Raw genomic sequence first — 15,636 nt, forward strand, 5'->3', positions numbered from 1 at the left:
CCTGACTCTCAGAGAAACTGCCACTGAGCCCTTCCTTGCTTCCTGCCCTCTGCCCCTGCAGGTTCTGTTCTTCTGGTTGCTCTGGAGAGAGGCCCCAGACCCCCCAGGCCACCCACCCCATACCCCAGCATGAGAAGCTGTTTACTTTAACCCTCCCCCCCCCCCCCCCCATCACCTGCCCTCTGTGCATCAGAGGCTGAGGGAAAACACAGGTGCCGCAGGTCTCCCAGCCTGTGCCCCGTCGGGTCCTTACACAGGCAGGCAGTTAGGGATCCAAACATGGGCATACACATTTCCTCTGATTCTCTCCCTTGGGGTCTCAGACTTTACTGGGCTATGGATGTGAACACTGGGTTCCACAAGGCACTTAATGGCTTTCCAAAGGCTTTCAACTCCGTTTCCCCCATAAGCCTATAAGGCCTAAAGATTTTAGAATCTGGAGAAGTAACTCTATAGTATCTCATTTAAAAACACAAAATAGGGGTGCCTGTTTGTCTCACTCGGTGGAGCACGCAACTCTTGATCTTGAGGTTTTGAGTTTGAGTCCTAAGTTGGGTGGACAGATTACTTAAACATAAAATCTTTAAAAAATAAAAACACAAAATAGAAACAAAGCCACTCCCTTGAACTCCCTCCTCCAGGTACCATCCAATCTCCAGAGGGATCTCTGCTGCTCTGTCTTCACACCCTCTCCCTACTTCTCTTCAACCCCGTGATACATCTGTTTTCTGTCCTCACCCCTGCACTCAAACTGCCTCAGCTCCCCTGCCTGTCCCCCGCCCCCAGCAGTGCCCAGCATCATCCATCCCTCCTTTTTCCTCCTCCTCCTCCTCCTCTGACCCAGTTCTCAGCGTGGGCCTGCCTGGATCTTGGGATCTCTCCCTGGGGCTCTCTACCAGCCACAGATTTCATGACTCCTGTCATTGTGTTCCTGACTTCAACAGGTCACAACTTACCTACCCCTTCCCCCCAACCTGGATGGCTGATAGGCAATTCTGAGGAAATCCAGGCTAAACGGAACTTCCAAGTCCACCATCCACCTGGCTGCTCTGGACCTGGGAGTCGCCCCAGTGCATCCACACCCAATCCATGCGCAAATTTTGCTGGGTTTACCTTCAGAACGGAGCACAGTTCTGCCCACTTTTACCTCCAGCCTGGTCCATCCTCTAGCCTTCTGACTTGCCCCCACCCCTATCCATTCTCCACCAACAGTGGCTTCTCGTGGTTTTTCGAAAAACAAACGAATAAATAAATACGGCAATCTCCTTCGGTGGCCTAGGGAAGTAGGGGTGTGGGGTAGAGGGTGCTATATGACCTGGCCCCTATTCCCCACCTCATCCTGTGCCTCCTGCTCCCGGGGGAGTGCTGCTCCAGCCACAGTGGCTGCCAGCTGTTCCTCCAATACCAGCCTCCACCCGAGGCCCTGATAGTCTGGGTGCCAGGAAGGTGTGTCTGCTGCCTTGAACTGCTCATTCCATCCTTCAGCTCTCAGGGCGCCCTTCCCTGCTCACACGGCCTCTAGCAGTTCCCGTCTTTTCCTCACAGACCCCCATGCCCCCTAACTGCAGCATGGCCTTAGCTCCCTAAGAGCAAGTCTGTGTGTCCTTCACCAGCACAGCACCCAGTGTAGTAGTGTTCAATAAAGCTGACATGACTGATGTCTCCACATATAGTTTCCAGAGGCTTACGAGCCGGGGAAGCCCTCCGTCCTCCACTCCCACTCTGGTTTTCCAGCTGCACCTAATGGGGACCCAGCCGGATACCCCTGATTTCCCCAGACTCCCTCTCGCCCCAAACTCCTCAGTCGGCACCGAGTCCCTTAATTTCAGCTTCTGGTCTGCCCTGTCCCATCCCTCTGCCTTCCCCTTCCTTGGACTCCTGGCAAGGGTGGCTTCGCACACCTTGCAGTTGTCAGGCTTCCCTCGAGACACCTGGGGTTTTACAAGCCTTTTGGGGCTCCTGCTGCTTTGACCAGCCTTCCCAGCCCCTCACAGCCCTTCTCTGGTTACAGCTGTACAGTCCCTCATGGTCCTGGGAGGGGAGATGCTGTTCCCACATTATCCCTCTGGTGATGCTGGTGGCCTGGGGGAGGGAACATGGCCTCCACTGACCCTCCTCTTCTGGTGTCCAAGCCCCACAGGTGGGTGTGAGGAAGAGCTTTTGGTGCCCAACGAACACAGCATTGAGCCCTCTCCCAGTTCTATTTATCCGTGCTGAAAGATCTAGGCTCCTCTGAGGGGAGGCAGGAGGGGAAGAAGCCCTGTGGAGGGCCAACAAGGACCTGCTCCCCTTAGGGGAACATTTCTTTGTGCCCTCCTCCCCTCCCGTCAACTCACAGTCAGAATCTAGAGATTGAAATGGAGTTTTTTTTAGCTAGAAAATTCCATGAAGGTTTGGTTATCAAATCATCTTTCCTCTTCCTGTTGTCCTTATTTTACTATTATTTGTACATTCATCCAGGCATGAAACTTCTGAGTAAATATGTAAAGTTTCTTAAAAATCTGAAGCCCATGTGAGGAAAAAAAATTAAACTTCTTTAAGGGTATGGTAAAAGCAGGAGTAATTGTAGGATAAAATGGATACTCACATTTTATTTGATTAGCATTTAAAAAAACAGATTTATAGTCATTTATTAGTGTGACATAAAATTTATTGACACTGATTTTTTTTTTCTTTCTTTCTTTCTTTTTTTTTAACCAAAGCCTGGAAAGAGCAGGAATAATTTGTGGATGAATTTATTTTTCTCCAAATTTTTGGATAATGAAACAACAAAGTTTTTGGAATTGTTTCACATTAGGTTTTTTTCCACTTTGGTTTTTTTCCACTTCTACCTGGAGGTCACCCCTTTGCTCTTGTCTAATTAGTCATTTTGCCTTGTCAATTGTTCCTTCAAAATCATTCTCCAGTTAGTCCTCTTCTCATCTCCAGCAATATGGAGCAGCTGTCCACCCCCACACTACAGTCTACACCATCTCTCTTATTTAGGGGGGAAAAAGATTCTCAAAACAGGCTCCTACAGAATACTGGTGTCCCTGAGTCCCAGAATACCGGCACGCTGAGGCACTAGAGAGCCAAAAAAATGGTGGCCTTTTCTCTCAGTCTGCAGGGCAAAATGGTCCTACTGCATAGGATGTTTTCAATTAAAAACATGTTTTTCCCTTGGTTAAAAGTCACTATCACCACAACAGAACAACTTTGTGCTTGCTATCTCTTGTAACAGAAAAGATTATCATAAAGCAAAATTTAAAAAATCAACTATATATCTGATTTTAACAGAAAAGCTCAGAAACGGCCTAGACCATGGTGGTCTAAGGGAGCAAGTCCTATTCTGGGGGACTGAGATCCCCAGTGGGCCTGATATGGGGGGGGGGCCTTTGGAAGTGCACAGTGACCCTTGGCCAAGCCGGTCAGAATATTCCTGATCGTTGTGACTGGTTCAGGGATGGGAATGTGACCCTAGACTTTGGTGCTGCTTCTGGAGGAGGCTGGGTCTTCCCTTTGGGGTGCTGGGGCTGCTGGTGGCGTAAAGGAAGCTTACCAGCCGGGGAAAGGAAGGCCACCAATTGCGGAGAGAGGGCTCTGATGACATCTGAGTGCCTAGGTCCAACCTGAAGGTGGTACCACCCTAGACTCTTCTTAACAGCAACCAAGCCATTCCCTTTCCATCACGGGCTACAAGCGGGGCATATAGTCAGGTTTCCCTGGGGCATCACTTTCCTAGATTGTATGATAGAAATGAATACCTGATTATTTCTCCGTGCTTCTGAGAGAGCTCTGTGATGTTCAGCAGCCCTATCTGAAACCCTCTACTCCAAGTCCCTTTCCCACCTATGGGCCAGAATTCTCTAATTCTGAGGCTTCTGCTCTGTCAAGCCTGCTCTCAGCTTTCGGTAGACCGACTGCCCTACTGTGCACTCCAGGTGGGGACAGGCCCCCTTCCTGGCCCTAGGTTTCCTGGCCTCTAAGACCTTCTGGCTCTCAAAGATCATCCCACCCAGAAGCCCTTTGATATATCTGGTCTCCCCCATCTCCCTGACAACTGTGGAGGGTAATCTCCAAATCCTGATGGTTTCCTGGGAATTGAAAGCACAGGAGCTCCGTCACGTGGCCCTGCAGGAGGGGGTGGCATGAGACTCTGGGGGGAGGGGTTGTGAGGAAGGTGATACTGCTGCCCCCTCATCCCCAATTCTTTGGGCCCCTCACATGCAGTTTTTCTTTGGTTTGTACCTAATTGAGCACACAGAACCTCCAAACCCAAGACCATCTTCCCCACCATCTGAGGGGGTCAGCTCTCCATCTTCCCAGCAGAGCACTTCCCTTGTCCGGAGGCTCCTTCCTTGAGAGGGGGACAGAAGGCAGGGTCTCCATGGAAGCATGGCACCTCAGCAACAAGCTCCTGCCCTGAAATGACAGCAACCCTACGCCAGCCAGGCCCGCCCCCAGCCCAAAACCCTGCCACACGTGGAAAGGGGCACTGGTGACCGTTCCACCAGAGATGTGAGCCTTTGGGTGGCTTCTCCCTTGGAGCATGCGGCTCCCAGGCCCGCTCTGTGGGGCAGTGCCGGAGAGGCATCTCGGATGGACTGGGAGCCAGGGCAGGGGCTCTGCTCCTTGGGCGTGTCTCGGTGGTTCCCATTTGTAAAGTAGGACCGAGGGCCACTCATGGAGTTTTGGTCATGGTTAGATGGCCAACAAGCTTTGTAAAGCACCCAGGCTGAGGCGGGGTGTAGGGTCGCGAACCCACACCCGAGCCCCGCCATCCGGGATGAGTGAGAGGTTACTGGTGGATGTGGCTTCTCCCGGGCCACATGAGGGTGAGGGTGGGGACAGGATGGCTTTTCTCTGGGGTCCTGGGGAACCCCTGTGTCCACAACTGGCTTCCTCGAGCCTCTCTCTGGGTCCTGGGAGTCCTGAGAGTGCCCATCCCCACGCAGGGTGGTATCCTCATGAACCTTACTCTCTGTGGACCCTCTGGGATCTGGGGATGGGAGTGTGCACCCCAAGGGCTCCTCCCCAGCTGCCCCCACAAAGCACTTCCCCAAGAGGCCCCAAGAGAATCCCCCGCCTTGTCCCAGGGGCCAGGCCTTCTCAACCTTGGGGCTGAGGCCACAGTGACAACCAACTGCGCCAGGTCTTGCTTGTTCAGTGAGTTTATTGGTCCTTAGCATGACGTCTCAGTTACCAAGGTAAATTCACATACACGACTGCAGGTAAAAACATGTAAAATAATATAAAAATAAATTGAAGGCTACTTTTATATATTTACTGAATTAAGTAGTGTAATAAATACTATAAGCAAAAAGCTTCAATCACACAATTCAGTTTCACTGAAGTTACAGTAGTGTCTGTAAATATGAGTTTTAAAATTTAAGTTACAAATATTAAAGCACTGAAAAACTAGTATAAAAGTGAATTTTGGCACGTAAGTGAGCTCTTCTGTCATTAGTATTCGACAACCTGGGACAATGAGGAAGCCTTTTCTCACCTACTTTTTGAGGTACAACTATCCAACGAGGCCAGCAACACGCTGGAATACTTAATAGTTTACAATCTTTGAGTTAACTTTTCCCTTTTGAGAAGCCCAAAGAGCAACCCAGAGCTTATTACTGTGCAAAAATTCTCCAAAATCCTAATAGAATTTAGGAGGGAACTTTTTCTTGTGACCTGCGGGGCCACGTGTCTTGGCCTCAGGTCAGAGAGCCCCCAGGGCTCGGACAGGGCCAGCTGGACTCCTTGCCAGCAGCCCCTTCCTAGGGTGATCCCTTTTCTCCAATTTCTGCCTCCTTCCAATCAAAAAAAAGGAAAAATCCCACATCAAAACGTAAAATAACCTATAACTTCAGCGACTCCAACATTATCACACTCACTCTGGGTGGTATAAAACTGAAGCTGCTAATAGGGAAGTTGGCAAAAAGCATGTAAGCCCCTGGAGGACTTCTGCCTGCCCCTAAGAAACCTACTACTTCTGATGTCCCCGCTGGGTTCCTGGCATCCACTCCTGAGGCCAAAATCTACAACACAGTGTCATGGCCCTTCCTCCGGAGAAAGCCTAAGACCCTGTCCCTCTGCCTGGAGCAATCAAGTGGATATTCAACTTCACAGTCAGAACCCAGAGTCGCCTGGCAGGTTCCGGAAGGGGCGGTGTGGGGGAGGCGGCATCCCCCTGCCTCAGTCCTCGAAGAGCTCACACAGCTAGTGTGCCTCTTTGCCAGGGCACAGCAAGTGTGCCGCAAGGAATGCCCTTTCGCCAGTGTGCCCCTTCACACCCCCTAGCAGGCTGAGAAGTGTCAACAGAGGCCTCAGCCAGTTCTGCCTTTTTGGCTTTGGAACTTCTTAACGTTTTGACTTTTTTCAATCACAGTTTCATATTCAAGTTGAGGTAATCACAGTTTTCCCTCTGACATCAGAGGGATTGGGACAGTGGGGCGAGTTGGTGAGAGAGCATTTCTGTGGACAATGGTCAGAAACCAAGACCACCACGTAGTACTACAGCCCCACGCAGTGGGAAGACCCGCTTTTATGGGCGGGCTCCGAGCCCTCTTTAAAAACTCTTTTGTGCAGCAGCCAGGAAATGGCTCGAGCTCCTCAATCTAGAGCTTTCATTTATAAATTCACAGCAACCCACCTGGAGTAAATGGCCTATAGTTCCCCCACCCCACCCACCCACCCCACCTCTCCCTTTTCTAAGGCTGCTCAAGTTTGAGTTTTTAAAAAGAGCTCGGTAGAGCTAAAAGAAGCTACAGTAACTCATTGCTTATTTCATCAATTGCACTTAAGATCTATGTTATTGATTCTGAAGCAGAGGCAGGTCCATTGTGGACCCCAGCCTCTGGCCAACCAGAAGTGAGGTGCTCCCTGACTTGGGCTCCACATCTGGGCCCTTGTCACCACCAGCTTTGGGAGCTGGGACTGGAGCACACAGGCCTTTTCAGAAGGCTTTCTTCATGCAAGAGTTCTTATTCAGTGGTATTTGGAGTTTTGTTCATTTGGCTTCAGATTATTTTTTTTCTAATACAAGTACATTTTACTGACAAGCCTTTGCTTTGCTACTTGCATGGAGGCCTCTGAGTGATCAGGCACACAGACCACATGTGCTCCATCCTTTCTCTGTCTCTCCTCTGGGCCAGGGGCCTTTATCAAAAACCCCTATACATTACTGGAAACTTTGCTGGTTTCGTCTATGTGCTTCTTCCTAAGGCATGCAAAAAAAAAAAAAAATGTGAAATTCAGAAAGCATTTACAATCTAGGCAGCTGAGGCGCTGAAGTCCTAAAAGACATCACCCAAACATCAGTGCCTGTGACCGCCCCCCTCCCACATACTAATTCTGGAAGTTAGGCATGGGATGCATTTGTAATACCCCTCTGCTTTGTGGTCCAGCTGAAAACAAAGCCACCGGAAGAAATTCTAAATTGGATATTGGAACTCTTTGAAGCTCCTGATCCTCAGGAACCAAGCAAGTCCAGGGCCAGCAACAATGCTTGGGGACATAAGTTTCCTGAAGTTTGTGGCTGAAAACCAGGCCTTCCCTGGCATGGCCGAGGAGAGGACTAGGTCTGGAGAGTGAGCCCCCTTCGGGGATGCCCCATAAATGATCATAGCTCTGGGGCTAAGACAAAGCAGTTGCATGCAGGATGTTCTCCTCAAAAGTGAGGCAAAGCATCAGCAGGGAGGCTGAAGCAGCAGGTTTGCTCTTGCCCCCGAATGAGGCAAAGTAGAGGCATACCATGAGGGGAGCTGAGCACCAACCTCCAGGGAAACTGCTTGTGAATTCAAAAGCCACATGCTTCTGGAAAGCAACATGCCTTTCCCCTCAGTTTAGTCTGTAAGGGACATCCCCTTATCTTAGAACAGACTGTTGACCTCAGCCCAAGCCGCTGGCTCAGTGGGCTGAGCTTGAGCAGAGCTTGGGCTGCTCCTCCCAGGACTGGGCCCAGGGCCAACAGGGCCAGCTCCTTCAATGCAAGTGGCCTAAACAGAAAGGCAGGCACTCCACTGGGGACAGGCTCTCCTGGGGCAGTGTGTGAGGCCTGTGGTGGCTTGGCCCCCAGGCACGGCCACAGTTTGGGCAGCCAGGGTTCCTTCTGCATCCCAACAGCTCCTTTGTGTAACCCAAATGCTTCTCCCCACTGTCACAGTGTCTCAGTAGCCCATAGGAGATACTGTTACCAAAGACCCAGAGGTTTTGCACTGCCAGCCCCACACACAGGGCAGGGCAGTCCCTATCGACTCTTGCTCCATGAGTACCCCCCCTCCCCCCCATCAGTGGTGCAGGTGATGCTCTTCAGCGCTGTATAGAGAATAAAGACAACATGCACTCAAGCCAGCACACAAAGGCCAAGGAGAACAAAGACAGCCCCTTTAGGAGGGGCCTCTGGGAGAGCTGAGGTTAAGTAACCCCATTTCTAAACATCCACCTCCAGGGTGGACGTTCTGCAGGATGCACAGCACAGCCTTCCCCTAGGGCCTCTGCTCAAAGAGGTCGTGATACTCCTGCTGCTCCAGCTCCCGGTTATACTTCTCGATTTCCCGGTTGGCTTCTTCCACGTAGTCATTCATGAACTGGTCCATGACTGGCATTTCATTAAGGAAGAGAGCCCTGATACTGGAGGATAAGGGAGCCTGTCCCAGCTCAGAGGGATCTGTGGGCAGGTGAGGTGGGGGACACTGACGTAATGAGCGTCCAGCTCACACAAAGGGTACGTGACTCTTTTATATTGGCAGCACCACAGCTACAGAGAAGGGACTGGGGTTGGCACAGTCCTAGAGCTGAGCCCTTCAGCTTTCATGAGGACTCCTGTCTGCCTTCTCACAGATTAACTACTGTAATCACGTCTAGTCTCCAACTTGTAAATTAGGACCCCTGATGACCACAGAAGTCAGGATGTCACCACAGTTACATTTAAACTACAACCCACAGTTGCATCAGCAATCACTGAATGAAGGCGAAATTAATTTTAATGATGTTAAAAGGCCACAATGAAAAGTCTGCCTCTGTGGCTTGCTGTGTGTTCCCAGAACCCAGCTTGCTCTGGGGGCTTGGCTGTATTGGCTCTAACAGACACCCTCTTTACAATCAGGCTTTCACATGCCCCCAAAGTTACTGCCCCTGATTCTAAGGATACGTGGGTGAAAATCAGTCTTGTCACCAAAGAAGTTGACAAACTGGGTGCCATTGTAAAAGTAGCCTGCAGGCAGGGGGTCCAGGTGGCGTTTCACCTGTAGGAAACAAGAGTCCTGTTAAAATTATTTGACCACTTTGTATCATTTCTTATTCATTAGAAACAAATAAACATGCCTATTTCCCTAGCAAGAGAGCCTACTCTGTCCCATGGAAAGCTAGACATGTCAGGGAATTAACACTTCCCCTCAGCAGTCCTCAAATAGTGACTGATGAAGGTTCCCCAGCTCTCAAGGAGGAACTCTAGGAGCCCCTCATGGGATTAAACTCCATTTGTCCTCAGTGGCACTGGTTTGATAACACAGTCTTTTTAGCTGTCTCCCCCCCCCCTTTTTTTTTTAAGTTTTATTTACTTATTTTGAGAGAGAATGTGAGTAGGGGATGGGCAGAGAGAAAATCCCAAGCAGGCCCCAGATGGTCAGTGTGGATGGAGCCTGATGCAGGGCTCGAACTCACGAACCATGAGTTCATGACCTGAGCCGAAACCAAGAGTCAGATGCTTAACCAACTAAGCCACCCAGGCACCCCTAGCTGTTTCCCCTTCTTTCTCCCCCTTACTTTCCTACTGCTAGTGACTCCTAAGAAGCACTTCCAGAATAAGCTACCTGCACTCAAATCCATGTTCAAGGTCTGCTTTTGGGGGAACAAATACTATAAGGACTGCCTTCTGGGTGTCTTCTTCAGAAGCACCGAGGGTTGCCAAGAACAGGGGCTGGAAATGAACGGGCCTCTTCAAGTCCAAAGCAAGGGCTCCTGAGGTCCCAGATTCTCTCCCACCCACTCGTTACAGGGAACAGCGACACAGCCTGTTATGGGGCCTGGATTCTGTGTCCCTTTTAGCCTTTGTCCCCAAGCCCCTCCTCAGTGGAGGTGGGAACTGGGGCACAGGCTGGGGGTCAGCTTACAGGTTGGGGGGGTTCATCAAAGAGCCTCTCGTGCTGGTCCCAGGATTCCGCCATCTGCCTATCAGTAGCTTCTGGATCTAGACAGTTTTTTCTGGGCCCTTGTTACTTTAACTGTGGTTTATCTAGCATGGAGGGATGGGAGGAGAAAAGGACTTCTGTGGCAGATTCAACAGTGTGACAAAACAGGGCTCCCTGTCATCCCTTTCTCCTACAGGCACTGCTTCTCAATCTCATGCCCAGGTCACATCAGAGGTCACCTGGTACCCTCTTCCTCTTTCAGGCTACAAGGCTGGATGGGCTGAGGTTTCTCTGTGCCCAGCTTCCCTCTGTGGTCTGAGAGAAGCACAACATCCAGCATGCCCTACAAATAGGCTCCTCACTCAGGGAGTCCGAAAGGATGGAGCTGTGCCAGCCCAGAAGGATACCCTTGGGCTCTTAGGGGACTCACATGGATGTTCCTGATCTCCTGCTGGGTCAGCATCCCCCTGGTCTTCAGGGCTTTCCTCTGAGGCTTCTGTGCAGAGATGAAGGAAGGAAGGGAGGGGTCAGGTCTCCAAAGAGCTGATAGAGTACATGGCGGGTGAGGGCTCTGGGAGCTAGTTACGGGACTAAGATCCCAGCAGCAGGGAAAGCACAAGCACGGTCATGGCCTGGACACAATATCCTGCCTGTGTGCTCAAGGAGACCACCCTCCCAACATAGAACCCTGTATGCCAGGGGAAGCAAGCAGCAGAGGAAACACCGGTGCTTTTTGCAAATAGGCACGTTCCTGTCTGTGCAGATCCTCAACTCTAAGCCCAACCAGTGACAGATATGCAGACAAAGGGACAACATGAAGTCCCCTAGTCAAGCACCAGTTTATATGAGAAAGACACAGCCCACAGGCAGCCATTCCTCAGTATAAAAGACAGGTTCCAACTAAACATCTGCAAAGGAGCCAGAACCCAGCCAACTCTATTTCCAGGGTTCTAACTCAGGCTAAAACCCTGAGGCTGTGCTAAGAGGCCTAGTACCCAAAGCTTGCATCATATTAGAGGATTTTAACTGGGTTTCATCTGGGTTTTATTTTTCTTTGCAGTACTGGGCTAAAGATGCTTGTGTGCCTCTACAGGCAAGCGTCCTCTTCCCTTGCACCTGTTTCCAGGGCCCTGGGCTCACTGCTATCAGTGCTTGAAGTCTTGGTTTGCAAACAGCTACAAGCATATCTTTGTCGTTTCTCTTTTCTAGAGAGAGAACCAAATTTAAAAGGATTCTGGGCTTAGAACACAGGACAGCCCTTGAATTAGGTTCAGCTAAGAAAAGACATTTTGAGTTTGAGTTTAGACTGCCAGGCTGATCCAGGATCCACATGGAATGGCCAGGTTTTACCCAGGACCTAGTTAAGCCACCTAATAACTGAGGTTTGCCTTGGCAGTAGAATTAGAAATGGCTGTAAGACCAGGTCTGCCTTGAGGCTGCCCTGGGTGGCTTCCTCCCAATCACAAAGCATCCCTGAAAGTGCTGGCTGAGCCTGTGAAGGGCGGACCGGGAGGGAGGTCATGAAGGGGCTTCTACCCCACAGCCAGGAGCAGCTCCGAGGTGTGCTGCTCACATCTGTGCCCGGTGTGTCTGGGCTTTGGAAACTACCTGCTTAGCTGACTGCCGCAGCCAGTCCTTGATGCTTTCTTCCTTCAGGGAGCAGCCAATGAACACGAGGTAGCTCTCCTGCTGCCCGTTGCTGTCCTGAGGTGTGCTTCGGGAATCGGGTGGTGGCGAGGGTCCTTCTAAAACTGGGACGATGCTCAAGGAATTGGCCAGAGTGTTGTGGCAGACCTCCATGGTCCTCTCAGAGTCTGCAGGGAGAACACACGTAGGCCCTGAGCCCCAAAAAGATAAAGCTACACTAAGATTGTAACATGCAGATGGTTGGGGACAGATTCCTGTGACACGCAGGAGGGAGAAGTGATTGGTGGCAAGCTAGAAAGCATGAAATAAGAGAGGGAGGAGCAATGTCAGTTTCTGGCTTGGCTGATTTGGTAATCAGGTAGAAACCACTAACCCAGAAAGGGAATACAAGAGAGCCCTTTTGGTCTCAGCAGAGCCCTGAGAAGCCAAGGGAAGAGGGTGTGTCAACCAACACACAAGTGCGGCAGGAAGGTCACATGATAGGAACAGGAAAGATTGGGTTTACAGACCAAGAAGCTGGGGGCTAGTAGTGGTGACCCAAGAAAATGGCAAGGTCCCCCTAAAAAGCAGGATGAAAAAAGGGATCCAGAACACAGAGAGGTTAACCTTGAATAACAAAAAGGTCAAGAGAAGGTCTAAATAAAGAAGAAAACAAGGTGAGAGGAAAGGTGGAGGCATTATGACCTCTGAAGCAGGTCTGTTGGAGCCTGAGGGAAGTGGGCTTGAGTAAGGGGCCAAAGTTTCAGATTCAATAACATAAATTAGGCCAAAAGTATGGGTTCAGGACCTTGAGAGATTCTTTTATATAGGTGATGTCATCTAATTCTCCCATCCAAACCCAGATGGTCCCATGCTTACAACTCTCAGTGGCTCCTTACGGCAGACACTGATTGTTGCCTGTCCAGCCTCCCCCTTTCGCCAATACCAATTCCCCATGGGTGATGGGTCCTGGAAGGCACAGCAACTCAATCATGGCCAATGAGAGGAGAAGTCTGCTGAGGAACTGGCAGGAGATGCCTCAGTAGAAGCTGTTGTGTATTGATAAAGCCACCCACAGGAAGAGCCTCTCTTATCAGCTGGATGTTGTGTCTGGGTGTGACACCTAGACCTGCAACAACGAGGGGTGGGGACCTGACACACTAAGACTGGAAGAACCCACGTTACCTATGTCCTCCGTGGCCTTGCTATGCTGCTTGACCTCTCGACTTCTCATTATGTAGCTAACACCTGCTAGTTGAGTTGGTGTTTGCTGTTGTGACAGCTACAAACACCCTAACAGACAGTCCCACTAGGTCCCTGCCACAGTGAACCTTTTTTGGTTCCTGAAATGTGCCTTTTTTGCTTGGTTCCAAAGCACATGCTATGCCTTTTCCCTGGAATATTCTCCCCTTTCTCAATGTTGAGTTGACTAGCTAACCACCTCCAGCCAGGATGGACAGACTTCAGGTCATGAGGGCTCCAGAGGTCTATGGCTGATAAACAGAACTAGTGGACAGAAGGGAGAAGGAAGGCTAAAGGCTTGAAGACTTTGGCAGAAACGGATGTGCAGCTGGAGAGCTCGGCACAGGGGCAACTCCTGGTGACAGGTCTAGGAGGCCACGGATGGCTTGAAAGGGGTGTGTGAGTCTCTGGAACAAGGAAGTCAAAGAGCTGTGAGGAGAGGCTCTGGGCAGGACATCTGGGGGAAGAGAGAACACATCTTCCACTGTGGAGCAGCACCTGCAGCAAGGTGGGGGAACTAGAAGAGCTACTGGTGTCAGGCCCACATGGGAGGGTTTTCCAGAGTCTGAGAGGCATCTGTGCTCTGCAGAGCATCAGTAGAAACTATGAACCCACATCATGGGATGTAAGCATTCCATAGTGCAGGACTCCCAAATCCAACTCCCCAGTTACCTGAAAACTTCACTTTGCCCAGGATGTGGTAGATGTTTCCAGAGAAGGGACTTGGCTTGATGGAAGACTGAATTGCTGGTGGAAGAACAGGATAGGGCTGTCACCCACCCTGGGGCAGAGGCCAAGTTCAGGGCACACAGCTGGGAGAGAGTTAGGGTCTGGGAAGGATCCCCACTTGAGGGACCAGGGCTCATAAGTCCTCCCTCCACCACACCCTCCCCAGTGGCTCTGCCACTCTTCCCAGGGTGGGGGTACTCCAGGGTCCTCAAATCCCTCTGTTTTCAGACCCCAATAGTGAGGAGACATGACAACACACATAATACTAAAATGGTGCCAGGAAGCAGGGACAACTCTGGGTATTCTTTTATTAGGGTCTGGGACATGTCCTAACCAAGGCTTACCTTTACACTTGGCCACAAAACGAGTCTTCTCCAAAGGACGACCAAACCATACGCAGATCTGAACCATTAGTGGAAAGACTGATCCAGCATCAAATTTACCTTCATACCTTAAAAGGTTTAAAAAATTGTAAGTACGAGTAATTGGGGCTTTGAGTGTTATTATATGCTACTCTGGGATGAACTACTTTGAGTTCCTTCTTACTTATGTGCCATTTTATGTATAAAACACTTGTTTTAAATATGTGTATGTCTTTTTCATCTTGGGATTGGGAAGCATGTTACCCCATTAGAGCAGGGAGGTCTCACCTCTGCAGACAAGCAGTTCCCTGAAGCCCAAGACCCCATCTACCTTTGAAGCCTACCAGTATGCCACCTGAGATTGGGGGTCCTCCCTGGCACTCCTGGAGCTCTTCCTCAGGGCCTTAACTGTACCCCACCCTTGTTGAGGGCAACTTAACAGACTGTACATTTGGATGTGTATACTCCCCAGAAGGAACTAAAGGGCTGGGGCATCTCTGCTCTATTTTCTCAGTTTTGAATTCAGCAGACATAATGCCAACCACAAACTCATTAAAAACATGCCATATTCAAGCGTGCCTGGCTGACTCAGTCAGTGGAGCATGCGACTCTTGATCTCAGGGTTGTGAGTTCAAGCCCCACACTGGGTGTAGAGATTGCTTAAAAATTGAAAAAAATCTTAAAAAAAAAAAAAACAAACTAAAAGAACATGCCACATTCAGAGCACTTAAAAAGTTTAAGTTTTTGTTATGGAAAATTTAAAACACATGCAAAGACATTGCAATAAACCCCCATTACCCAGCTTCCAAAGTTATGGAATTGTCATTCCTTCTGCTGAAGGAATTCCTTGAGATGGATCCCCATGATGGAATCAATGCAGTAAAGGGTGTAACCATCTCCTGGGTTATAATTTATACCACTCCCAATAGCACATGAGTGTTTCAGTTTCACAGGGCCCCCAGCAATGATTCTTACAGATATTTTTGGTTAAATGTAATAGATGTCAATCAAAACAACACTGAGGCATCATTTTACATTTCTGAATATTACTAAAACGGAATTCTGTTACCACGGCTGTCACTAATACTTGCTGTAAAGTGAACTGTCCACATCTACATGGACTAGGTTACTTTTCAATATCAAAATAAACTTCTCAAATATTATATTAACTCTTTGCCACATATGATGCAAACATCTTTTTCCAATCTATTATATTTTATTAGTTTCCTTTGCTCTAAAATAGCACTACAGGGGCACCTGGGTGGCTCAGTGGGTTAAGCATCTGACTTTGCCTCAGGTCATGATCTCATGGTTCATGAGTTTGAGCCCCGCACTGGGCTCTCTGCTGTCAACTCAGAGCCCACTCTGGGTCCTCTGTCCACCCCCACCTCTCTGCCCCTTCCCGACTCATGCTATCTCTCTCTCTCAAAAATAAACATTAAAAATTTTTTAAATAAAATAGCGCTACAGATTTGAATTTTACATCATATATATTGTTGAAAGTTATCTTACTCTTTGTGCTTTCTTTAAAGTAAGGCAGTGGCATAACATTTTTGTAATACTGACATATTCTT

General features: G+C 49.5%; 1 protein-coding gene across 3 annotated transcripts in view; it reads right to left on the reverse strand.

The window, feature by feature from the left end:
* Positions 1-6,678: 6,678 nt before the first annotated feature.
* Positions 6,679-15,636, reverse strand: part of DNAAF9 (dynein axonemal assembly factor 9) — a 127,892-nt gene continuing 118,934 nt past the window's right edge. For 2 of the 3 annotated variants that reach the window (XM_042980828.1, XM_042980826.1), the window contains exons 32-37: positions 14,045-14,151; positions 13,644-13,718; positions 11,712-11,917; positions 10,534-10,599; positions 9,125-9,218; positions 7,182-8,572 (exon numbers count right to left, since the gene is read on the reverse strand). In XM_042980828.1, the coding sequence (XP_042836762.1) occupies positions 8,460-8,572; positions 9,125-9,218; positions 10,534-10,599; positions 11,712-11,917; positions 13,644-13,718; positions 14,045-14,151 (661 nt within the window). In that variant the 3' untranslated portion in view covers positions 7,182-8,459. Of the gene's footprint in view, positions 8,573-9,124; positions 9,219-10,533; positions 10,600-11,711; positions 11,918-13,643; positions 13,719-14,044; positions 14,152-15,636 lie in introns of all 3 variants that reach the window. The other variant, XM_042980827.1, reaches the window with a different exon arrangement.

The sequence above is a fragment of the Panthera tigris genome, chromosome A3 (genome assembly GCF_018350195.1).
Source record: "Panthera tigris isolate Pti1 chromosome A3, P.tigris_Pti1_mat1.1, whole genome shotgun sequence".
In the NCBI taxonomy this organism is placed as follows: domain Eukaryota; kingdom Metazoa; phylum Chordata; class Mammalia; order Carnivora; family Felidae; genus Panthera; species Panthera tigris.